General features: G+C 41.3%; 1 protein-coding gene across 1 annotated transcript in view; it reads left to right on the top strand.

The window, feature by feature from the left end:
• Positions 1 to 27,152, top strand: part of LOC113407386 (serine/threonine-protein kinase N2) — a 124,411-nt gene that overhangs the window by 44,712 nt on the left and 52,547 nt on the right. Inside the window, exons 2-3 of the mRNA XM_026655822.2 lie at positions 8,970 to 9,270; positions 21,772 to 21,923. Of these exons, the coding sequence (XP_026511607.1) occupies positions 8,970 to 9,270; positions 21,772 to 21,923 (453 nt within the window). The remainder of the gene's footprint in view (positions 1 to 8,969; positions 9,271 to 21,771; positions 21,924 to 27,152) is intronic.

Below are 27,152 nucleotides of genomic sequence, written 5' to 3'. Positions count from 1 at the left end.
TCAAATCAATTTTGTAATTATTAATAATTATTAGAACTAGTGTAGACACACTTTTCTGTCCTGTTTGCAGCCTCGTCTTATTTTATTTCTTTCCTGCTTCTGACTATTAGTTGGTGCCTAGGCACCTTTCTGCCTAATGGCCAAACCTAAGCCCTCCAGTTTCAAGCCATGTCTGGTGTATGACAGAAATATTCCACTAACTGGTGGATGCAGACTGTGCTTCTTCTGTTTGGGCAAGAGTCACTTTCCAGACTGTTGGTCTGTATGCTCATCCATCTTCACCGGAGCTCACTTTTCCAAAAATACTTTTCTAAAGATCTGTCTGCTGGAGCAGTCAATGAAGAGAGTGTCTGATTTGGAAAGACATTCCTCTAATTCAGAAAAGGAACTCTCCCTCCTAGAGATTCACTTTTTCAGTGCCCTTGTAAATAGGGACTCTACTCTTGAAGGCTCCTATTGCTGGTAATGAGAGAGGGTCTCCAACTACTTTGGAGAACTGAGGGCAGCTGACTAGACTAAGTTTGGCACTGGCTGGGAGCTCATTGCCAAATTCTGGTACCACCTCCATCATATTAAAGCAGGGCAGATCTGAACTCTGCTTTAAGGGTGACTCATGGCACCAATCCTCTTCGCTGCAGTGGGAGAGATCAGAGGTATTAACAGAGGATCGTGGGCCCTCTGACTCTTCTAAGTCACAAGTTCAGAGGCCTGATTGCACTGGACAGGCTAGTGGGGCTGATTCTCTGCCTCACCTGGTGGAGTGGAACTAAGTATACTCCAGCACTGAAGCCTTGTACCAGCAAAGACTACTCACTGGCACATACCGGGTCTAGTAATGAGGGTGTACCTGAATCCTTAATGGTACCAGCAGATCTGTTACTGACTTCTCAGGTTGAGGACCCAGCACCAGCCTCAGTACTGATGCCATTGGCACAGATCTCTCTGGCACCAGAAGAATTAAACCTTCAGTACTGGTAATCTCCTATCCTACCACTTAGGGTATGTCTACACTACAAAATTAGGTTGATATTATAGAAGTCAATTTTTAGAAATCAATTTTATACAGTTGATTGCGTATGTCCACATTAAGCACATTAAGTCGGCAGAGTGCGTCCTCACTACCATGGCTAGCATCGACTTACGGAGCGGTGCACTGTGGGTAGGGTAGCTATCCCACAGTTCCCGCAGTCTCCACCACCCATTGGAATTCTGGGTTAAGCTCCCAATGCCTGATGGGGCAAAAACGTTGTCGCGGGTGGTTTTGGGTACATGTCATCAGTCGCCCCTCCCGCCGTGAAAGCAATGGCAGACAATCATTTCACGGCTTTTTCCTGTGCAGACGCCATACCACAGCAAGCATGGAGCCCGCTTAGCTCAGCTCACCACTGCTGTTGTGTCCTGGGTGCTGCTGTCAGCAGACAGTGCAGTAGGACTGCTCACTGTCGTCACCCACCGCTTCCGCTGCAGCTCGGCTCTCCTGCTCTTGTAAATGTGTTCAGTCTCAATAGCAAATTTCTCCAGAAATCTGCGCGGTGCTAAGCATCATCATCCACCGCTTCCGCTGCAACTCTGCTCTCCTGCAGACGCCATACCACGGCAAGCATGGAGCCCGCTCAGCTAACTGTCACTGCTGCTGTTGTGAGCATTGTAAACACTTTGCGCATTATCCTTGAGTATATGCAGAACCGGTCTAAGAGACGCCAGCACAGGGAGGATTTTGATGAGGACGTGGACACAGACGTTTCTGAAAGCACGGGCTGTGGCAATTGGGACATCATGGCGGCACTGGGGCTGGTTGATACAGTGGAACACGGATTCTGGGCCAGGCAAACAAGCACAGACTGGTGGGACCGCATAGCATTGCAGGTATGGGATGATTCACAGTGGCTGCGAAACTTTCGCATGCGTAAGTCCATTTTCCTGGAACTCTGGGAGTTGCTTTCCCCCATCCTGAAGCACAGGAATACCAAGATGAGAGCTGCCCTGACAGTTGAGAAGCGAGTGGCGATAGCCCTGTGGAAACTTGCAGTGCCTGAGTGCTACCCATCAGTCGGGAATCAATTTGGAGTGGGCAAGTCTACCGTGGGGGCTGCTGTGATCCAAGTAGCCAATGCAATTGTTGATGTTCTCTTATCAAGGGTAGTGACTCTGGGAAATGTGCAGGTCATAGTGGATGGCTTTGCTGCAATGGGGTTCCCTAACTGTGGTGGGGCGATAGATGGAACGCATATCCCCATCTTGGCACTGGACCACCTTGCCAACCAGTACATGAACTGCAAGGGGTACTTCTCAATGGTGCTGCAAGCACTGGTGGATCACAAGGGACGTTTCACCGACATCAACGTGGGATGGCTGGGAAAGGTACATGACGCTCGCATCTTTAGGAACTCCGGGCTGTTCGAGCAGCTGCAAGAAGGGACTTACTTCCCAGATCAGAAAATTACCTTTGGGGATGTTGAAATGCCAATAGTTATCCTTGGGGACACAGCCTACCCCTTGCTCCATTGGCTCATGAAGCCTTACACAGGCAGCTTGGACAGTTTGCTCCCCCATTAGCCTCAGCATCGCATCCTGCCTCTGCTCTTCACACTCACTTGATTCTTTCCTGAGCCGTGCCCTGTCAGTGCGGGAGGACTGCATGAGCTCGGAAAACATGTCATCGCGAGTGCGTTTGTTTTTGCCTTCTAATCTGCTATAACCACAGAGACGGAGATGATAGGGGGAGCGTAGAAACATTTGCACCCGGGGGGAGATAAAAAAGGGAGAGTAAAATTGGGTTGGCTTCTTACGCCTTCGTAACATGTGGGAATGTTTTCAAACTGCAGCGCCCTCCTTTCCCAGAGCAAGCAATGGGTTGGGTTTCATATTTAAAAGGAGGGGTTGCAGTATTTGGGTAGATGTGCAGCACACACCTACCCCCACCCTGCCACGTGGCTATTCTCCGGGATGATCCCTTTTAGCCAAGCGCAAACAGCCCAGTATGAACGGGGCTTTTACTGTTCCCTTACAGAAATTCCCCTATTTCAACCAGGTGACCATGAACACTATAGCTTTTAAACCCTGTACTGTCGTTACAAACGTGCACTCACCAGAGGTGCCTTCTCCAGCTTCAGGGTCAGGGATCCCACCTTGGGAGGGTATTGGCTCAGGGTGATGAAAAGTTCCTGGCTGCCGGGGAGAACGGATTCACAGCTTGCCTGCTGCGCATTCTCCTCCTTCTCCTCCTCTTCCTCATCTGCAAAATCCTCCTCTGTGTTCCATGAGACTTCCCACCCCCCCCCCCCTTGCAGGTGTCCATGGACAGTGGTGGGATGGTGGTAGGGTCCCCATCTAGAATGCCATGCAGCTGTTCATAGAAGCGGCATGTGTGGAGCTCTGACCTGGAGCGACTGTTTGCCTCCTTTGCCTTTTGGTAGGCTTGCCTGAGCTCCTTAACTTTCACGCGGCGCTGCTGTGTGTCCCTGGGGTAGCCTTTGTCCAACATGCCCTGAGAGATTTTGGCAAATTTATTTGCATTTCTTTTGGATCGGAGTTCTGCCTGCACAGATTCTTCTCCCCATACAGCAATCAGATCCAGTGTCTCCCTTTCGGTCCATGCTGGAGCTCGTTTGCGATTCTGGGACTGCATGGTCACCTGTGCTGCTGAGCTCGCCACACTTACCAAACAGGAAATGAAATTCAAAAGTTCCTGGAGCTTTTCCTGTGTACCTGGCTAGTGCATCGGAGTTCAAAGTGCTGTTCAGAGCAGTCACAATGGAGCACTCTGGGATAGCTCCCGGATGCCAATACTGTCGATTTGCGTCCGCACTACCCCAAATTCGACCCAGCAAGGTTGATTTTAGCACTACTTCCCTCGCCGGAGAGGAGTACAGCAGTCGATTTTAAGAGCCCTTTAGGTCGACGGAATAGGGTTGGTTGTGTGGACGCGGTCATTTTTAAATCGACCTAACACGGCTAAATTCGACCTAACTCCGTAGTGTAGTCCAGGCCTTAGAGGTTGGCACTATTTCTAGAATGTATTTACTACTACTCCTCTTCTTTCCCTGTCCGCTCACACTCTTTCCAGAGTCAAGCAGAGACCCTTCTCTTGACATCCATTTGCTTCCTCCTTGCAGGAATTGCTCTAGTGCAGCAACCCCCAGATCACACGCAAAATCACTGCCATCAGATTTTGAGAGCCCTCCACCCAGATTTCCTGACATGCCTCGAAAAACATCATCTTGGGCCTTTTCAGTCTTATCCCTCTAATTTACCACTTTGGCATTACTGGGCATTCTGGGGGGCCCTGTCTAGATCTAGGAGTTGCACACTCATTCTTCCTACAGACCTAGGTTGCCTTCACCAGTTAAGTTCCTGACTAGACCATTCAGTGAAGTAGAACTACACAGGGAATGATAGAGAGAACAACGTGAGAAGGAGGCGGAGGCTCAGGACGTAGAGGCAGAAGATATTGTTGGGTTTTTTAAAACATCCAGAAAAGACTTCCCTCAACCCTTTCTAGCTGACTACTCCGAAAGATCTGCATTCCTCTGGTAGGGATGTAAAATGTTAGCTGGTACGCATTAGTCTTACCAGTTAATCTGCCTTAACCGTTAAACCCCCGGGCTGGCCAGACCAGCGGCCCCGCGCTGGCCGGCTCCAGTGGCTGGAGCGGCCCTTTAATCGGTTAACCATTTAAACAAAATATTTTAATCATTTAAACGGTTAACTTTTTAAAAACTGTATTTACATCCCTATCCTCTGGTGACATCCACTACAATACTATTATCTGACAACTTCAAGTCCTTTCAGGAATTCTAGGAAGGACAGCAGACACAGGACACGCAATTATCTGTGGTACAGGAAAAAGCACATACACGTTTTATATTCACCATTCTAATCTCCCTGGCAGATTGGCAATGTCAATAAATGAAGGATTTCTAGAGCCCCCAAACACCTTTGGCAGACTCCAGCCTTGACATTCTGCACTGAAACAAGCAGAGAAAACATATCATGTCTCCTTTCCACCACCAAATCACTCTAAGGACATCTACTTGCATCTGACTCCTAGATCTAGCAGTATCTGCAGCACAGGAGAAATCTGAGAAGACGGAACTACCTAAAACCACTCAAGGACAAATGATCCCAAGAGACATTGACCTCTTAGCAGAAAGGCCTGCCCCTCAGTGTCTCCCAACTGTGAATAAGCAGCTATCAACCCTTAGTCTTTAAACATGACTACAGGACCTGGGACAGAGTGTCATCATTCACTGACAAGGTCCCACAGGAAGTGAGGGCTGTCTTGAGATCCATCATTTCAGAGGGAGTTTGGAAGTTAGCCAGAACTTTCCACCAAGTAGTCCCGGATGACCCTGATACAGCAGCCTGTTCAGTGGTCCTAACCTTTGCCAAGAAAAGGGCAGTCCTGCGGATTCCTAAAGAGGTCCAAACAGATATTGAAGACCTTTCCTTCAAAGGGCCAGACCTGTTTAGTTGCTTCACAAATGAGTTGTTACATACCCTAAGGGACTCTAGGGCTACACTGAGATTCTTGGGTATCTGTACACCTGCAACTAGGAGGAAACCCGAGGGCTGGTTCAGACAGAGAACTTCCTCCTGTCGGCAACAGAGGTCTGCTGACTACTCTTCTATAGGAAGTCTTGCTTCTCCCACATGAGCCCTGTCTTCTTCCTCTACTACCTTCACTGCATTGTCTTCCATATGGCAGGTTGAAGTTGAGCTTTCTATCTGCTCCATTTTTGATTGCTGCCTTTTGCATTTCTCTTAAGCCTGGGCTGGAATTACTTCAGTTCAATGGGTATAGGAGATTGTTACAGAAGGCCACACCATACAGTTCTAGTCCTTGCCCCATACCCAATCCCTGATCCCTCTTCAGAAATGCATCTTCCAAGAGACAGCTGAAGGAAGAAGTGGGTTCCTTACTACAACCTAGAAGCAACAGAAGAAGTACCCAGACGTTCAGAGGGTAGGGAAGGAAGGGTTTCCATTCCCACTACTACTTATTCCCAGAAGAAAAAGGGAACTGCAACCTATCCAGTACCTGAAGTGACTACACAAATTCACATGCTGACTTAAATTAAGAATGGTGACACCAGCCTTCATCATATCCTCTCTAGAAGCTCAGATTGGTTTGTGCCTCTCAACTTCAGGACACTTATTGTCACGTAGTGATTCATCCAGGCTACAGAAAATTTACTCCACTGTATGCAATTTACTGACTCCATCAATCTGAGAGTGAATGATAAATAATAATCTCATTCCAACAAAATCCATAGAATTTATTGGGGATCTTCTAGATTCTAAGTCAACAAAGGCAAAATCCCTCTAGACTGATTTCAGACAATCACACCCCTCATCTCCAGCTTCAGGTATAATCTTGAAACAGCAGCAAGAAACTCTGAAATTATTATATCACATGGCATCATGCACTTATGAGATACCTCTGGATGGCTGAGGTATGTTTACCAACCCCCAAACTTAATTTATAAGAGTTGGAACCATACAAGTTCCCCAGATAGTTGCAAAGGAGTACCATTCTGTACCATAATCTCCCATGGTGATGCTGATTACAGATGCCTCCACGGCTGGTTGGGAAGGGACTATCAAAACCACCTACAAATTCAAAGCAGTATGGTCCTGGAGAGAGTCCTTGCTCCATTCCAATGTGCTTGAACTCTGGGTTATTCAGCTAGCTTCCAGAGTTTTCCACCATTCTTGAAAAGAACAGCAGAGATCTTGACAGATAATACTTCTCCATTGTAGTATAGCAATAACTGTGTGAGTGCGTGTGTGTGTGCAAATGTTGCCATGTTCACAGGATAACTCCCATGATTCTTCACCTACTAGGAGCAAACAGCTATCTGGCAGATTACTTCAGCAGAAAGTATTCAGCCAGCCATGAGTGGTGACTAATAGATTCCATTCCCAAGCCTTTATTCCACAGATGGGGCTCCTTGTGATAGATCTATTTTTGCCACCAGCAAGAACAAAAAATTTATCTTCTGCTTCAGAGAATATACCATGCTAGAGTCCCTCCACGATGCTTCTCATCCCTTTTTCTGTTTTAATTCCAGTCACCCTAATACACAAGCTCATAAGACCTCTCTTTTTCCAATCTGCAAAATTTACTGTTGAGGCCAAATTCTCCAACCATGTCCCCATCCCTGTACCTGTTTGGAAGTTGGCTGAATGAGCCCACAGAGAGGCTGTCTTGGACTTGTAGAACAATCCTTGACACAGAGAAGGAAACCCTTTACAAGATCAGTCTACTGATGAAAGTGGAAAAGATCTTGTATCTGGCTTCACAACAAGGTCTGGACCCATTGCAAGCTTCTGTTCCCAAGATTCTGGATTGCGTCCTCCAGCGCAGGCTACAGGGCCTCGCCATCAGCTCCATTAGGGTCCATTTAGCTGCCGTTTCAGCCTGTCGCCTTCACATTCAAAATTGTGTTTTCATCCCACTGTTTAAAAATTTCTAAAAGAAATGGTTCACACCTATAATTCCATTCAATAGCCTTTCCCATCCGTGGAACTTTAAATTGTTCTTATGGAACATCCCCACCGCATTTAACTCTTATCCAAGTGCTTTCTTTCCATTAAGGAGAGCTGTGGAATGTTAAACCATTTCTTCCCAGAGATTATCCAAGTGGATCAATCTGTTACTAACTAGCAGATATACACTTTCCTTCAACAGTCAACAACAGCCCTGGAAACCTTTTCAGCATACCTAAGAAATATTCCTGTATCAGACATCTGCAGGGTAGCTACTTACAGCTCAGTAACATTCCTTTACTAAATGTTATGCCCTGGATTTGGAGACTAGATCACATTCCAAATTAGTAGACTAATTCTGCAATCCTTATTTAGCTAGCTGTAGATAAGACTCCTTAGACCCTCCTCCTATTAATCTGGGAACTAATAGCTAGTTATAAGGAGGGGATCTACATGGACAAAGACTGTCTTACTTTACAGCAACTGGTTCTTTGAAATACTTTGTTAGTGTGGCATCCACAACCTGCACTCCATCCCTGTTCTTTCCCAATCCATCTTTACTGGGGTCCTGAATTAGCAAGGGAACTGAAATGGTCAGGGCTGCTTTGCTCTATATGCCCAAGGTGAATGGGGCATGAGGGTATGCAGGGTACAGGCACAGCCCCAGCGAATACATGCAGAATAAGTGGGATCCACAGAAACAAAATATTTTGAACCACACTTGTAATTTAAATAACTATTTTGTATGTCACTTGCCACTCCTACACTTTACAGGAACCTATTTTGATCAGTTATTCTTCATACTTTCGTCTCCTCCTCTGCCCATCTACCTATGTCAAGAAAGGAAGTTGCAACTTTTATTTCATTTTTTAAATCCCTCTAAATAAAAATTTAAAAGAAGCAAATCAGAAAGAGAAACTTGCATTCCAGTAACATATGTTCCAAAATACCTAGTGTCTGTAAACACTGCAGTGTTTTTTTTAAGCCTATGAAAGGGTTGCTCTACTTTTTTAAAATACTTTTTAATAGGATAACTACTGAAATTCTAAGTAAATGTATAGGAATTCTTCTTTGTTACTAACTGTAAGAATTAAATGTTACTGCTTAGATCCACTTAGTCTACTAAAGCTCACAATTAAATCTTGAAAAAATGCAAATGTGGCTCTAAGTCAAGGCATGCATGCATGACAAATCCAGAGGTATTTAAGTCTTTCTGTTAAAAAATAGGCATAGTAAAGTGTCACTAGATTTAAAACAAATCTGTTACTTGTAAAGCATAACTTCAGTGAAGTTGTACAAGTTTATGGGCTTGTTGCTTTGTTGGGGCAGCATGACAGATAAATATTTAGTAAATGGCTTCTCAAGGTGAGTGTCTAACATATTCTGGACATGAGCCTAGTGTTTTTAGTCATGCAAGCAGCTAACCTCTGGTTATGCCTTTTTTTTTTTTTTTTTTTTTTTTCCCTCTCTCCCTGTAGGGGGATGCCCGAAGTCTTCTAGTCTCGGAAAATGTAAGCATTGGCCAAAAATTGGACTTCTCAGACACAATGGTACAACAGAAGTTGGATGAAATAAAGGACCAAATCAAACGTGAAATAAGGAAGGAACTTAAAATCAAGGAAGGAGCAGAGAACCTGAGAAAGGTCACAACAGATAAAAAAAACTTGGCTTACGTGGACAACATTTTGAAAAAATCAAACAAGAAATTGGAAGAATTGCATCATAAATTGCAGGAATTAAATGCGCACATTGTTGTAACAGATCCAGAAGATGTTACAGGTACAATACAATACTAAAAACTATTATTTTTTTTCTTAGACATTTTGTACCTTTATTTACATTGATTTATTTTAAATGAAGTCCTCTAATTATAAAGGATTGCTATTGTAACCTGGTTTTCAATAGCTTTTGAAGAATTACCAACATACATTTATATTTGCTTCAAATAATAATTGGAATAGTTTTAGATTTTTTTAAGTAAGTTTTAAACTGTAGTCTTTCAGATGACTGGTGGTCCACAGAGCAATTGCTGGTGGTCAGGAGACCACTGGCTAGTCATGTGGTGCTTGCAATTACTTCCAATTACTAAAATGCTTAAGACGACTGCCAAAATTAGAAAAATAATTTCCTAATATTGCTTTTCCATGCAGTTTCCACAAGGAATGTTGTGATTGCAAATGGGTGGGAAAGTGGTACGAGAGGTGTTTGTGATTTACATTATGAAAAGGTTTGTGAACCCCTTGCCTTAATAGTTTGAAACTAAAATACTAGCTCTTTTTTTTTTTTTTCGACAAATGTGTTTGTCATACTATTCATTGGCTAACTTACAGTAAAAATGGCTGTTTATCAAAATAATTTGAATAAATCTTAGGGATTTTACATATGTAGAAGCTGTCATTAACCGATGAAATTTTAAACTTCATTATACTCTAACTTGTATTTTCCGTGGAAGTGCAGGGAGTTGGTATTAATTTTGAAAAATATCAAACTTGGCATTTCAAAATGGAATGTTTTGAAAGTAAACAGTCAAACAAATGCCTTTTTCAGTATTGTGAAAAGACTTGGATGAGGACAGTATGGTGATTTGACATTAAAATATTGCTAATGAGTCTGTATAAATATACACGTGCCATTGAGGGTGTCTGTTAAGTGACTGTCAACTCTTGAGCAGTTTGGGCAACAGAATAAAAAGAACATATCAATCTTGTTTTAAAGTAAAGGATGCAGTGAGAGTCTTGAAACATCCTAGCAGGTGATTTCAGTAACTCACGATATCTGAGAATATGGCATGCTGCCAAAGTGCTGAGTTACCCTTGTTAGGCTTGTGTACATTTTATGTATGTCACATATATTTAAAAACTTGTATGTAATTTCTCTCATGAGTTAAGACATGCAATAATCGAGAAACAGAGCATTGCAGAGAACTAAAGTGGCTGATGAAGAGGTGAAGAAATAGGAGATACCTAGATTGCAGGTGGATTCTTGTTTAAAAATCTGTACAGACATAAATTTGGAGGCTTTTTTAAATAGAATGACTTCAGAAGTGGGAGAGTGGAGATACTTGTCACATCCCACTTTCTCTCTTAAGTGGAACACTTTAAAAGCGGTCACGTTTTTGAGATTTGCAGTGCTATTTGTCTACAGGAAGAATCATTATATGTATTACAATAGCATCTGAGATTGGGGTCTCATTTTGCTGGATGCTGTACATAAATCAGTCCCTGCAGGTTTTACTCTGCAATTGGTATTTGAAAGGCGCAGTATTGATTTTAAATGTAAACATTTTTTAAAATCAAGGTTTTGATAGAGCACTTTTAAATATCAGAGGGGTAGCCGTGTTAGTCTGAATCTGTAAAAAGCAACAGAGGGTCCTGTGGCACCTTTGAGACTAACAGAAGTATTGGGAGCATAAGCTTTCGTGGGTAAGAACCTCACTTCTTCTTCTTGCATCTGAAGAAGTGAGGTTCTTACCCACGAAAGCTTATGCTCCCAATACTTCTGTTAGTCTCAAAGGTGCCACAGGACCCTCTGTCACTTTTAAATAGTATGTTTTGATTTCAAAAAGTCTTTACTTTTTTTAGTTTTTCTGCTTCCCTGTTGCTATTCAATAAGGGATGGGGAAGGTGTTTGTCATGTTCAAGAGCAACAACACTAAACAAATGGGGCCAATCCCGCCTGTCTCCATTCCCCTTCGTTTCTCTCTTTGCACTCACCTGCCTGCTAGCTTTTTGGTTTTAGTTTCAGCTTCTCTAGGACCAAGTAGCTTTCAGTTAGTAGTAAACATCTTCCACAGGGCCTGGGAAAGAATGTGCATACAGCTCTGCCACAAGAGAAGTTCAGCAGTGATGTTTACTAGTAAGTGATTCGGGAAGTGCAACTGACCATCAACAAAAAAGTGTAGCTCATGAGCTGGGTCAGAAGAACCAGGGGAAGGAGTCTGACTCTTCCTTTGATCCCTTCCTGAGAAGGCCAGAGTTATCCAGCAGAGGCTTCCCAATACCTCTTTCTAACAAGTGGCAGCTCCAAAACTCTTTGGGCCCTCTTTGTCTTCCATACTGGAGCTTTAAAGTGAAAGACACAGGAGATGACTCTTCTTTTTTCTTTCCAGCATGAGCAGGGGAGACTGTATCCTCAGGTTGCTGCTCTGAAGGTTCTTGCAACAAACTACCAACCACAAGATTAATAGGTGTCTGCTTCCACTTGCTTTTACTTGGTGTTAATCTCACTATTTACTCAGTGCTATTTCTGAATTTTCTTTCTTATCTAATTGCTGTTTTTAAGTCCATACAGAGCTTTTACAGTCTTGCTTCTAGTGATTATTTCAATATTGTCCTATCAAAGTATGTCATCATTTTTATATTTTGATAATTACACATACACCTCTATCCCGATATAATGCGACCCGATATAACACGACTTCGGATATAATGCGGTAAAGCAGTGCTCCGGGGGGGTGGGGCGGGGCTGCGCACTCCGGTGGATCAAAGCAAGTTCGATATAACGCGGTTTCACCTATAACGCAGTAAGATTTTTTGGCTCCCGAGGACAGTGTTATATCGAGGTAGAAGTGTGTACAGTAAATTCCTTGCATCTAGGGGTATGTGTGCATATTTAAGTCTCCTGGGGTGGGGTGGGGGCTGTTTCTTATGAATTCAATGTATATATCTTCTTGTTCTTAGCACTAGTTCATATCAGTTATTCCTATGGAAGCCTTAAATTCTTTAACAACATATTTCACAACCTTTCTGAAGACTAGAAACCTTAGGAATCTTTTGTTAGTGTTTAAGTTGATAATTGAGGAAAAACTTAGTTCTAATATTGAGATGTTTATTTTTCTTTTACGCCATTTGCCCGTGTAATTTAAATTTATTTTCTCTCGGAGCTCCATCCATGTTAATTCACAGAAAAAACCTCCTGCTATCAGTAAATTTTCTGTCTTTCTCAAGACTGAGAATTGATGTGCTGATACAACCTCTTTTGATAATGGATGTACATGGACTAGGTGGTATGCTGGGTTAATGTTAAACTCCTGGCTTCGGTCATAAATTTATGTGTTAGTGAGCATCTATCCATCGCAAAATCAAACTGGTAATCTTTGTTTGAAAGGCTCAGATGTATGAACTTTAATATCTAAGAGGAGGTGGCTAGACCGTGAAGATCACCATCTTTTTATATTCAGAGGGCTGACTCACTCTCTATCCTGGATCAAAGGTGTTCTCTTTGGAGTTTTCAGGGAAAGCTGATTGTCCACTTTCTCATCTGGCCTCTTTAACGGTGCTCATTACGAACCCCAAAATTCATAATCTTTGAGGGTGCTGGGAATGCCTGTCTTTCCATCAGATAGCAGTACTCTCCTATTCTTAGTACATTTCAGAATTCAGGATTACATGGAAATTTATATTTAGCACAGAAGCTTGGGAGCCACTGTGAGTTCTGCAATAACCATATGCTAGATTGTGGGGACATCCCACCTAGCACGCGGTCGGTAGGGAACTCCCAGTAGTTGCTTAGTTATAGATTAAACTACAGGTTACAACTTTTTCCTGCCCAGTGTTCATGCATTTGGGGGACAGTTGTCCCTTGCCTTTCAGAATATGGGGAGAAGATACCCTAAGACTTGGTGATATGGTCTCAGACTGGCCTTGTGAGAGAAGAAGACTAACAGCTGCGAAAATAGCATTTGCTCCGGTCGCCATGGCCTCTTTGTGGATCTTCAGTCATGTTTGTGGAAAGCAGTAAAGTCAAACTCTCCTTTACTTGCTGGATTCAGGGTTCTAGACAAATAAATTTCATAGTCCCACTTAAGAATAAAAGAACTGGGTTTTTGCAGGTCAGAATTATGGTATGTTGATTAAGTGATGTACGGATGAGGCACCTGAATGCAGTGTGATTCATTAGATAGTGCTGGGACTGGAACTCTAGAGACCCTGGGTTCTTTCTTTCTCTCTCTCTCTCTCTCACTGATTTGCTATGGTAATTTGGGAAAGTCATTTACCTCTCCTTGCATGTTTTCTTATCTATAAAATGTCTGTAAAGATAATCTTTGTAAAGCACTGTCAGGATTTACAGAAGGAAGATGCTATGCAAATGTTAGTACAGACTCTTATTATGGCACAGCATCTAACTGTAGCCAGTACAACTTTTTATTAGGGCTGTCAAGCGATTAAAAACATTAATTGTTATTAATCGCGATTAATAGTACTGTTAAACAATAATGGAATACCATTTATTTAAATATTTTTGGATGTTTTCTACATTTTCAAATATATTGATTTCAATTACAACACAGAATACCAAGTGTACAGTGCTCACTTTATATTTATTTTTGATTACAACCTAATACAAGCACTGTAGTGCAATCTCTTTATTATGAAAGTTAAACTTACAAATGTAGAATTATGTACAAAAAATAACTGCATTAAAAAATAAAACAATGTATAACTTTAGAACCTACAAGTCCACTCACTCCTACTTCAGCAAATTGCTCAGACAAATAAGTTTGGTTACAATTTGCAGGAGATAATGCTGCCCACGTCTTGTTTATAGTGTCACCTGAAAGTGAGAACAGGCTTTCGCATAGCATTGTTGTAGCCAGCATCGCAAGATATTTACATGCCAGATGTGCTAAAGATTCAGATGTCCCTTCATGCTTTAACCACCATTCCAGAAAACGTGTCCATGCTGATGACGGGTTCTGCTCGATAACGATCCAAAGCAGAGGAGACCGATGCATGTTCATTTTCATCATCTGAGTCAGTTGCCATTAGCAGAAGGTTGATTTTCTTCTTTGGTGGTTTGGATTCTGTAGTTTCCACATCAGAGTGTTGCTCTCTTAAGACATCTGAAAGCATTCTCCACACCTCGTCTGTCTCAGATTTTGAAAGGCACTTCAGATTCTTAAACCTTGGGTTGAGTGCTGTATCTGTCCTTCGAAATCTCACATTGGTACCTTCGTTGCGTTTTGTCAAATCTGCTGTGAAAGTGTTCTTAAAATGAACAGGTGCTGGGTAATCATCCGAGAAAAACATCCAAAATATTTAATAAATTTCAATTGGTATTCTATTGTTTAACAGTGCGATTAATTTTTTTAATCGCATGAGTTAACAGTGATTAATCAACAGCCCTACATTTTTTGAACGTCAGATTCATAGTTTTTTTTTTTCACACACATATACTTGCCATAACTGTTACAAATTAAATTGCTAATAAATCTAATTTACAGAAATGTATATGAACTATAAAAGTTGTTTTGATGGTGCTTTGGCTGCAGCGCTACATGTCTTAATGCCATAAGAAATGATTTTCAGCAGCCACTTCAAGAGGAGGATTAGATGAGGAATTGGCATTAAACCTCAGTCATTAAGCACAGATTGCTCAAAAAGCTGTAGCATTGAACCATTAGGTTCAGCATATTTTTTCTGATGATTCAAAGGTAATAGCTTTTGCCACAACATAGAATAGGTTTTTTCTCTGTTACAGAGTTGCTGGTGAATCTAGCCTTGTTTTAGAAGTAAGGCTTTGTATCTAGATCTCTCGTTATCTTTCAGAATGTTACATTATTCAAAGTGAGAGGCAGAGTTTTAGGAAACTTAAGTCAATGTGGTGGTGTTTAACCCAGTAAAAAGTATTGGAGTGTATTGGCTACGTGTAAGTTATGCTTCATTGTCAAACAAGATTATGGGTTCTTGGTGGCCATTACTACTGAAAATCTGAAGGATTAATTCTAATCCAAAATATGGGCATGTTTATTTTGTTGTTGCCTTGTGCATGTATGTAGAAGTGTTTTTCAAATTATCTTAATACTCTCCCATGTATCTTAAGACTAGAATTTACATAGAACAGTTACTCAAGTAGCATAGTGCTGAACTAGTTGACTTGTAACACGTGAACAGTTTATTCATATAATACTTATAATATGCAGACTCCTATTTAGCTAGATACCCCGGGAGGTACTACTGTATTGTTGTTGCAGAACACCTTTTTGGGGGGAGAAAATATGAGGCATTCTTCCTTACCTCATCACACTTTTTTTTTTCTGTGCCTTATTTAATCTCTTCTCCCATAAATTATTCTTCTGTTACATGCTTACAGTTACACAGCATAGAACTAACGGGCAGGAGGTAGATTTAACCGAAATGGCAGGGAATGGGAAAGGTGAAAGAGAGCCATGATGAAGAGGGGAGACAATGGTGGAGGGCACAATTAGAAAGGCTAGTGCTGCCTGAAAAATGATTTTTTCAGTGAAAGAACATGATAAAAATGGGAAGAAAATTAAAATAAGTTTAAAAAAAACTAAAAGATTTTGTGAAACACTTATTTTGTGCATCATTTCTGTGAAAGAACAATATTGATGGAATCTGAGACAATCTGATACTTACTGGCTGCTTTGGTGGTACTTAAATTTTCCCAGTTTTATGCTATACTTTGGAAGTCTCCATTAGGTTAGTGTTGGAGTTTTGCATAAATGTAGCTTCTGCATAGTATTCAAAAGCCACCAAAACAAGATTATTGTAGTTTTTTATTAATAAGCATTATAAATTTTGAAACTGCTGATAACCATGTGGAACAATTTTTCTTATCCATTCCATTGCCTTGAACTTACTTTGTGCTCAAGCAAAGAGTACTGATGTGATCTCCTAGCATGAGCTGTTGGTAGTAAAAACACAGCAATGTGCATCTCAGGCGCTTGTTGGTCATGACACTGAAGGAGCTAAAATACAATTAAATAATTTAAAATAAGATTAAAGTTAACTAGTTACCAAGGGTGCTTGCTTCTAATTGAATAGCTTAGCAGCATGCAGTAGTACCATCTGGGACTCCAAATTCAGAAAGCAACCTGGGTTCCCAGATCTCATGCTGAGCTTATTGAAAAGTTAATGCACTTAGCATCCGAGGCAAGAATCCCCACAGAAATGCATGACAGTTTCAGAAGGAGATGAGCTCAATTATTCCACTAATGACTTCAATTTGGGTGGCAGTGTTCATCAAAGTGAGGATTTAGAAGCAAAAACCATGTTTGCTAATAAGTACTGTACAAATCAAGCTGAAGAGACTTTACAAAAAAAAAAAAGTCCAAAGAATAAAAAATAAAGGTCATGGTCATATATTATGAACAGAAACATTTCAAACTGAAAATTACCATGATTCAAATTTAACCCTGTCTTGTTTAAAAATGTGAGAAATGGGTCATCAGTGAGTTAAAATATTTTCTTTAACTTGTTTTGTGAATTTGGTGAATTAGTCTCTCTCACAAAAGCAAAAGACTGAAACTGTTAAAAAAAAAAAAATTATGTAGTGCAAGCAAGTGATGTAAGTGTTACCACTCAACTCTGCCAGTACCCACTAGTTTTAACCAAAAACACTTGTGTTTTCTAGTCTGAGCAAAAATTATCATGCTAGTTATGGGAACCAGATAGACATCCACTAAAATCTGTATTGAAAGCCAAACTACTTCATTCATTACATAAACTAACTTCATCTAGGCATCAATAGGTGAAAGGCTGTTAATCCACAGTACAGTAAAACTCTCCACATCTGCTGTAAGTTTACGGGCTTCAAAATTAAAGGATGCAATATACAAATTAAATCCTGCATTTTCATTATTGTGCAAGCAAATGTGGCTAAATAATTGGAGAAGCTTTTATTCACACATACCTCTTCCACCTGAAAAATACTTTTTGTACCAGTTTAGCAAAGTACTTAAGATCATGTTTAATTTTAAGCTTAAATGACCTGGATTAATTTATTACTCTTGTTTTGTGTTATGGTAGTGCCTAACGGGCCCCAATTGAGACTGGAGCCACATTGTACTAGGTACTGTACAAATATAGAATGAGAGACCGCTCCTGCCCCAAAATACTTACAACCTAAACAGACAATACAGAGAGAAGGAACATTAAAGGCATTGCTGGTAGTGCTGCCTATGGTTAAGGTTGCCCAACACTTTCAACTATAAGATCCTGTTTTCAGTTGCTTAAAACTTTAACCATTCACCTGAAATTTTCTATGCTAGATGCCTGCTTCAGGGAGTTGCCTTCTTTTTTATTGGAGGTGTGGGAGGGAAAGAATTTCAGCAAAAAATGGTTCTATTGTTTTCTATTGTATTTTCAAAAATACATTGTTTTGCTCTTGTTAAATTCCAACAGCCATTTCCTTGAGAAGATCTAATGCCTCCATGCTTGGGAGCAGTGACTCAGAATTTACAAGGGCATTTGCCTTGGTGTTAGGGATGTGCCTTTTACCTTCTGCTATGAAAGCCAAATTTGAGTTGGTTAAGTTGTCAGTTTCTGAAAAATTATAGTTCAGACATACACAGTAAAGGTCTGTTGGAGGCAGGCAGTATGCATAGGACCATGGAGTCCTAGGGGTGCTACCGCACCCCCTGGATTGAAGCGGTTTCCATCATATACAGGGTTTAGAGTTTGGTTCAATGACTCTCAGCACCTCCACTATACAAATTGTTCCAGCACCCCTGGCAGTATGTTCTCTGAGGATTGTCTTCACTGGGCATGCTCCATCCCCACAGAGCAACTGAATGTGCTCTGTCCTGCAGGGGCTAAGCAGAAATTTTCCTGCTTTTGTTCCTCTAGATTAGTGGTTTTCAAACTGTGGGTCACAACCCAGAATTGGGTCGCGGAATGGAAGGGACTGGGTCGCAGCGGCTCTGGTCAGCACCGCCGACCAGGCCGTTAAAAGTTCCGTCAGTGGTGCTGCCCGGCTAAGGCAGGCTAGTCCCTACCTGTTCTGATACCACGCTGTGCCCCAGAAGTGGCCAGCAGAAGGTCTGGCTCCTAGGCGGGGGGGCCACGGGGTCTGCGCACTGCCCCCGCCCTGAGCACCGGCTCTGCACTCCCATTGGCCGCTTCCCGGACAATGGGAGCTGGGGGAGGGGGCGGTGCCTGCGGGCAAGAGCTGCGCAGAGCCGCTTGTGCACCTCCACCTAGGAGCCAGACCTGCTGCTGGCCGCTTCTGGGGTGCAGCGCCTGCCTCTAAACCTCTGCTGTGCTGCTGACTGGGAGCCACCCGAGGTAAGCCTGTGCCCCAAACCCCTCATCCCCAGCCCAGAGCCCTGACCCCCTCCTGCACCCCAACCCTCTGCCCCAGCCCAGAGCCCCCCCGACACCCTGAACCCCTAATTCCCGGCCCCACCTCACAGCCCTCACCCCTGCACCCCAACTCTGTCCTAGTCCTGAGTCCCTCCCACACCCCAAACCCCTCATCTCCAGCTCCGTTGAGTCACAGGCATCAACAATTTTCTTCAACTGGGTCTCCAGAAAAAAAGTTTGGCCCCTAGAGCAGTGGTTTTCAATGTGATATCAGGCGGGGGCTCCCAGTTACCCTCCGCTAGCAATCAGGCATCAAGGAGGAAGCAACCTGATTTAAATGCCAAGGAGTCGGGGAAGGATTAGGCAGGGAACAATAGGAGCTAGGTAGGGTAGTGGAATATGAGTTGGGAAAGAGGAGAGTGACTGGGAAAATAGGAGCACAAGCACAGAAGTCTATAACCATTAGAGAACTCTCCCCTCCAAAACCTGGTAATGAATGTAAGATTCTGGAGTCTCAGCATTCTTTGCTGTCTAGTATACAGCTTGAAAATCACTAGCAAAATGGATTTTTTTCTCCTCTAGTAGTTGATCCACATTGAAGATAACAGCCTACTATTGCTACAAGTTATTCAGTAAGCTCAAATAAAGTGTTGTTGTGTTGTGGACCTAAAGGTCCCAACCCTGCTGATGACCCATGTAAGGGTCACTTTGGAGCTACCTGATGGAGGAATCATGTTGTTAAAGACTATTATAATGCATATGCACAAGGTGACTGAATTACAGTTGCACAAGTAACCTTAAATCTGATATTTCTTAACTTTTGAGTGTTTTACTCTGGAACCGTAATGTGCTTTTAATGTAGAGGAAGGGTTCCATAATTTCCTAAGTATGTCTGTTTTAAAAAGCAACTGTAAAAACAAACTTAATCATATGCAACTATAATGACTCCACATGGGTCATCAGAAAGGTTGGAGACTCTACCACTTGAGCTAATTGAGTAACTGGTAATTATTCTGTGTAAATAATATGCAAGTAGAGTAGATGATGTGATGGCTTGCACAGGTTATGATAATTATGACATTGGTTTTGTTTACATTTTTGAGTGGGAAAATTGGTAGGTGAGGATTAGCTGAATGGAATGACAAAAAAAAGGGGGGGGGGGAGAGGGAACATGGAAGCATGTGGGATAGGTTTATCTTAAACCTGTTCCCGTCATCTTAAACTAAGCTGAAATAAGACTATTTAAACAGAAATAGTTTCCAACCAGCCTCTGGAACTGGTTTAACAAAGACAGTTTAAAGAAACTTAAATTATACCAATGCATTTAGGCCGGGGCTAAAACCCAGAAGACAGGATGTCCTGGGAAACCCAGAAGGAATAACTTTGGTGGTTTTAAAAATGTTGTTACAACATTATTTTTATTAACCTGAGCTTTTGGGCAGAAAGGATGAAGTGAGACTTTAGGAGGCACCTGAATGAGGAAAGTGTGGTGCAGAAGACAATTGAGAAAATTGCTGCACCAAAAGCAGTTGTTATGGGAAATCTGAGAGCAGCCTTGACAGAGATTGAAGTCTGTAAGAGAAAAATTATACAGTAGACTTAAAAGCAAATGCATTAAATCTCCAAAACTACTATATATGCTACTTATCAGACAGTTCTGCAGAAGTAATGTGAAATAGCAGATGCTAAAAAGTAAATGGCATTTGGAATTGGGAAGTTGCTAATGTAGTGCCTCTTTCTTTTTCTGTGTGTGTATATAAATAAATTATTAAAACGAGAAGTTCTCAGGAAGTTGAACAGTGAGTCTCATTTTAGTTCCAAGGAAAGTAATTGAAGATTTACATAAGAATAGAATATCCCAACACTCCGTTAAGTATAACCTTTTAGGGACAAACCAGGATGGCTTCTCTAATATAGTACCTCTCTATTTTATTTCTTTTAAGCAGAAAATAATTTAGATGATGTGGTGGACGTAATTTACTTGACTTTTCAGAAAGCTTTGGTTAGGGGCCCTATTAGCTAAAGGTTAAAGGACAAAATCTTACTGGGGATTAAAACTGGTTAAGCAATAGGAAATAATCTAGTGAACACTGATTCTTAGAATGGAGAGAAATTAATAGTTTGTGCTCCAGGAGATGGAATTTGGACAAGTGACTAACATACTCCTTATCTAGAGGAGGAAGTAGATGACAAGTCATGGAACTTGTTGATGACAGTATAACTTGGTTGGTAAAAGCTGCAGCAAATTCTGTTAAAAAAGGAATAGGGATCTAAAATAACAACATTCCCAAGCAAGAATGTATCATTCTCCATTCCCAAGTTATAATTTTTCAATAATCTGGCTGCTCAGTTAATTATCCAGATACCTGTGATTCCATTAGTTCCCCTGAATCAGCAATCAGCACAGTATATACATACTGTAAGGAAGAGTTCACGTTATCAGTTCCTTCATCTTGCTGTAAACTGCATCTGGCATGTCTCTAATGATTGAAATAATGTTAGATATAATGTATTTAATGTATCTGTTTGTAGACCTTACCAATCACCATTGAATATGGTCATCCAGGAACCTTTCTTCTTTTTCTAGTTTAAGTTGGGTTGGAGAGTTTGGGAAGGCTTAATGGTAAACTACACTTTGCACTTAAACTTTAGACATCTTAGGCCTGGTCTACACTAACCCCCCAAGTCGAAGTAAGGTACGCAACTTCAGCTACGTGAATAACGTAGCTGAAGTCGACATACCTTACTTCGAAATTACCGCGGTTCAGACGCGGTCCACACGCGGCAGGCAGGCTCCCCCGTCGACTCCGCGGTACTCCTCTCGTTGAGCTGGAGTACCGCAGTCGACGGCGAGCACTTCCTGGTTCGATTTATCGCGTCCAGACCAGACGCGATAAATCGAACCCGGAAGTTCGATTTCCAGCCGTCGAACTACCGGCTAAGTATAGACCAGCCCTTAGAAAAGACACATTCTCCATGGGGACAGATAAACAAAGCTGGGTACCTTTTACCACCCCAGTCAGTGATTCATGTGTATTAGCCCATGTGCAGGAATCACTGGGCTTTCACTGCGTTTTTCACACTAAAGCATATTTGCAATATTGTCTCAAAATATCTCTGCACAGTTTTAATATTTAAATACAAAGCTTTCTCTTTGTTAAACATTATATTTGAAGTATATTAGAAAAGCTTTATTGACTTGTTATGAAAATTACATCTTGTATTTAATTCACAGAGTGTCCCAGAACACCAGATACTCCAAACAGTGACCCTCGTTTTTCTACTAACAACAGATTGATGGTCTTAAAAAAGCAATTGGATATAGAACTGAAGGTAAAGCAGGGAGCAGAGAATATGATACAAATGTATTCAAATGGCTCTTCAAAGGTAAGGCTTTGGAATACTTATAGAACACTGAAATAACAAAAAATATAAAAATCATGTAGTTTGAACATATGAACAGTGTGCTATTTTTTTATTTCAAGAAACTACATAGTAATGTAGAACTTAGAGACAATTAATATTATACTCTTCACCTCCAGAAGCGTGATTTCATCCCATCGAAGGTGCTTATTAAGGGTAGTTTAGTTTTCATCAGTTCTATCCCCATGGGTTTCAACCTACATAATAAATCGAGTTTATGAAATCTAGCACCTATTAATCTTTGATTATGCATGATTCACTTTGAAAAGCAGGGCAAGCTGTGTAGTGCGCTACATGGTGTGACACCTTGTGATGCTTATTCTGGGTATTACAGCTTTTATGAAGGGAAATCATGCCTCACCAATCTATTAGAATACTTTGAGGGAGTCAACAAGTGTGTGGACAAGGGTAATCCAATGGATACAGTGTACTTGGACTTTCAGAAAGTCTTTGACAAGGTCCCTCATCAAAGGCTGATAAGCAAAGTACGCAGTCATGGGATAAGAAGGAAGATCCTTCATGGATCAGTATCTGATTAAAAGATAGGAAACAAAGGGTAGGAATAAATGGTCAGCTTTTGCAATGGAGAGAGGTAAATAGCAGGGTTCCCTAAGGATCTGTACTGGAACCTGTTCTGTTTAACATATTTATAAATTATATGGCAAAGGGGGTGAAGGGTGAGGTGGCAAAATTTGCAGATGATACGAAATTATTCAAGATAGTTAAATCCAAAACTGACTGAAGAGTTGCAAAGGAATCTCACAAAACTGGGTGACTGGGCAACAAAATGGTACATGAAATTGAGTGTTGATAAATTAAAGTAATGCACATTGGAAAATATAATCCCAACTATACATATAAAATGATGGGGCTCTAAATTAGCTGTTACCATTCAAGAAAGAGATCTTGGAGTCACTGTGGATAGTTCCCTGAAAACATCTGCTCAATGTGCAGCAGCAGTAAAAAAAAAAAAAACTACCTATGTTGGGAACTATTCAGAATGGGATATATAACGAAACAGAAAATATCAAAATGCCACTGTATAACTCCCACCCACACCTTGAATACTGCATGCAGTTGTGGTTGCCCCATCTCAAAAAAAGATATATTAGAATTGGAAAAAGTACAGAGAAGGGCAACAAAAATGATTAGTGGTTTGGAACAGTTTCCATATGAGGAGAGAGAAAAAAACTGGGATTATTCAGTCTAGAGGGATTTGATAGATATCTATAAAATCATGAACCGTATCAAGAAAGTGAATAGGAAAGTATTATTTACCCCTTCACATAACACACAAACCAGGGGTCACCGAATGAAATTAATAGGCAGCAAGCTTAAAACAAACAAAAGGAAGTACTTCTTCACATAATGCACAGTCTACCTGTGGAACTCATTGTTAGGGGATTCTGTGACGGCTAGAAGTATAACTGGGTTCAAAAAAGAATTTGATAAGTTAATGGAGGATTGGTCTATCTGGCTATTAGCGAAGATGGTCAGGGAATGTAACCCCATGCTCTGGTGAGTCTCTAAACCTCTAACTGCAAGAAGCTGGGCCTAAACACTCAGGGATGGATCATTTGAAATTGCCTTGTTCTTTTCCTCTGAAGCATCTGGCACTGGCTTCTGTCAGAAGATTGGATACTGAGCTAGATGGACCATTGGTCGGACCCAATATGGCTGCTCTTATGTACATAAGAGTGGTGCATCTTTTTAATCCATTGGGCTAAAGGATGATTTGACCAAGATTTTTGAGCTCTAGTGTTCATGCCAGTCAAGCAGAATGTGTCTTTGCAAAATATGCCTATGAAAGGCATACATCTGTTTTAGTCAACAGTAACAGATTCTTGTACAAAGACACACTTTCAGTCTTTTCCTCCCATTTTATAGGGAAGCTATCAGGATTTTATGAATCTACTATTAATCTTTCTAAATATAAAGTGTATTAGTTCTTTTTAAGGGGTGATCGTTCTAATTTTTCTAATGTGGAGGAACACTTGGAAGAAAGCTAAAGAGAAAACTTACTTAAATGTAAGGATTTTTTTGTAGATGTCTTGATATTTTATATAGTAATAGTCTTACAATCTAACTTTCAGACATTAACAAAAGTTACAATAGAGCTAAATAAATTATAAATCTGAATTTATATAATACACACATACAGTAGAATGAAAGATGTTCAAGGAAAAATGTATAGAGGAAAACTAAATGGGTTCTCTTTAATTTTGTGGCTCACATATTATTATTTTTATGATGTACATAGTTCTAGATGAGTCATCTAACCAAGGCTTTTTTAAACCAAACACGGAAATATTTATTTATTCTTGGATATAAAGGAAGTCTCAATATTCAAATGAGCAAAATCAGACAGCACCTAATACCCTTCTTTCTTATGTAAAAACCCTTCCCCTCCCCCATGATATCTTGAGTGTAACTAAGAGTGGATGAATGCAACAGCCAATGAAGGGAAGTGCATTGATTCTCCAGCTGCACCCGCAGAAAGAGTGATAATAGAATATGCTAAGAGTATATAAAATAATGAATGGTATACAGAAGGTAGATCAGATGCCTCTGTTTTGTCAAGTAACACAAGACCAAGGGCACAGTCAATGAAATTGAAATGTGCCAAATTCAAAACTGATTTTTTTCCCCCCATACAAAACAGTCTAGTGCAGTGGTTCTCAAACTCCTTTTTTTTTTTTTTTTTTTTTTTTTTCACGGACCACTTGAAAATTGCTGAGGGTCTCAGCTGACCTCTTAATGATTTTTCCAAATGTTGTTTGTACCGTTAGCTAACTATTGTAAAGCATTTTGGATAAAAACGCTATATTAAAAAAAACCTTAATTAATTTTTTTCCTACAAATAAAAGCACACAACTCATATTTTAATATTAGTAGTCTTACCTTTCTAATGCGATGGATGCGCCATCTCTCCCCCGCGGTGGCAGCCCCTGAGCTGCGGCTGGGAAGGAGGAGGGGGTCTCCCCCGCCGTGGCAGCCCCTGAGCTGCAGCTGGGAAGGAGGGGGGGGGTCTCCCCCACCGTGGCAGCCCCTGAACTGCCCAATACTTGGGGTCCTTATCCAAAACACCTGCCTGTCATGCACCTGTGACTTACTAGATTGAAGAGGAAGTAGTGATAAGGCAGCTGGAAGAAGTACCAAAAGTGTACCTTTTGACCCAAGTCCATATAAGCTTAGATTGTTGGCCATCCACCTGCTCATGTACCCTGACTTCCAGGTCATTTATATCCTTATGAGGTCATGTGACCAATCTCCCTAGCTCAGCTTTAGGTACTCTTAAAAAAGATTCAGGTGATCCCTATGGATCATCATTAAGGCTGCACTTTTGTCAGGGAGTTTGTGGAAGACTTCCAAAGACCTCCATGACTTCAGCCCCTGTGGCTGGGATCTGCAGGGTCCTGCCACCTGCAGTAGCAGGGAGCTGTGAGGTACCCCCGCCGCCTAAGCTCCGAGCCGCCATGGGTGGTGGGGGTTTACTCCGCAGCTCCCCGGCCACCACGGCAGGGCAAGGGCATCCCCGCAGTTCCCCAGCCACCACGATGGCAGGGCCCAGGGGGACCCCTGCAGTTGCAAGCTACGGATGGAGGGGGACCCTGGAGCTCCGAGCCCCCATGGGTGTGGGACTCCACCAGAGCTCCCAGCCCCCCCACAGCTGCCCAGCCCCATCACATTTTATCATGGATATTTTTAATAAAAGTCAGATACAGGTCACCAGGCTTCCATAAATTTTTCTTTATTGTCCGTGACTTTTACTAAAAATACCCATGACAAAATCTTACCCTTCATCATCATCAGAAATGCACCAGTGTGGCCTCTCATAGATGTTGACAGTCACAAGGCAGGATGGAAACTTTTTTTTAGGCTGTTTTAATGGGGTTCTTTGAATATCCAAGGTATGGCTTTGGACATTGTTAATGTATTATGATCAGCCAAATTAGATTTCTTTGGTTATGATAGTGCTGCCAAAAGTTAAAATATTTGCATCCATTATCTTAAATGGCTAAAAATGATAGTTGATCAATTTTTTTACCAACTTTATTTGTGTTAAAATGCATACATTTTCATGCAGTAAAATTAATGAAGGTTCATTGCAGTTGAAATATTTTGCAAAAATATATTTTAATTTTTTTATGTAAGGAAAAATATTCAATGCAAATTTTTGTTCTGCTTCAAATTGAAGTAAGTAGTTTTGTTTGCTTTTCAAAAACTATTTTTTTTTTCGTTTTGGGTTGTGGGGGGGTTTCTATGCTTTTTCTCCTTTTTCTCTCCTTTTCCAGTAGAATAGAGGCTGGGCAGAGAGAAGTAGGAGAAATGGGGGGGGAAAAAAAGGTGAAAAAATAAATCGATCGACAAGCAGAATAAAGTTAGAATTTTGGTTTGGTTTTGAAATTTGTCATTTTTTTTTCATGGAAATTTTGCATTTTTTGACAAGCTATAAAAAGTATTAGACTTCAGATGCAATATTTATGCCAAATCTCTCAAAGTTTCTGGTTCTGCTACTCCAAAATTATCCTCAATTGAGCAGGTTGGGAGGATTTGGTGAACTGATTGAATCAAGATGGAAAGAAGAAGGATAAACGTTGGACTTGTCTACATCGAGGGGAGGGGTTTAGCGGCACATTGAGTTGAGCTGTGTGCCTCAGTGTGCTGGCGCTCAGTACCTAAGCCACAGTAATAGTAGACACAGACAGTCATTTCCTGTTTCAATTCATATAATTGTGTACACGTGAAAGAGACTTTGTGCACAGTACCCATGAGGAATTCTGGGAGCAAGGGGTAGCCCATGGTCCTTTAAACAGAAGCAGGCAGTTATAATCAGTAACTGAATCTTTTACTTGCCAATTGATAAATGTTTAAATCAGTCCAGTTTCATATATGGTGGCTGGGTTAGGAAAGGGAAGAGACTTCTTCTGAAGCACTGTCCCCAACAGTTTCTACAACAAATATAAAATGAAATGCCACTTATTCATTTCATCTGCTGCACAGTGCTCAGTAGTGACTAAAACAGCTGAACTGCTTTAATCTATAAGCATAAAAATCTGGACAACGGTTAGGGTATCAAAAAAAAAATGTAAAAGAACCCACGTATCTGTAAGTGATGCAGCTGGAATGGCGGGGGTGGGGGACTCTGATGGGGAGGAGAGGACTAGCAAATTCAACCAGCTCCCAGTGATT

The sequence above is a fragment of the Terrapene carolina genome, unplaced genomic scaffold (assembly GCF_002925995.2).
Source record: "Terrapene carolina triunguis isolate 2854851 unplaced genomic scaffold, T_m_triunguis-2.0 Scaffold211, whole genome shotgun sequence".
In the NCBI taxonomy this organism is placed as follows: Eukaryota; Metazoa; Chordata; order Testudines; family Emydidae; genus Terrapene; species Terrapene triunguis.
Note: the sequence above shows the minus strand (reverse complement) of the source record. Positions and strands in the feature narration are given on the sequence as shown.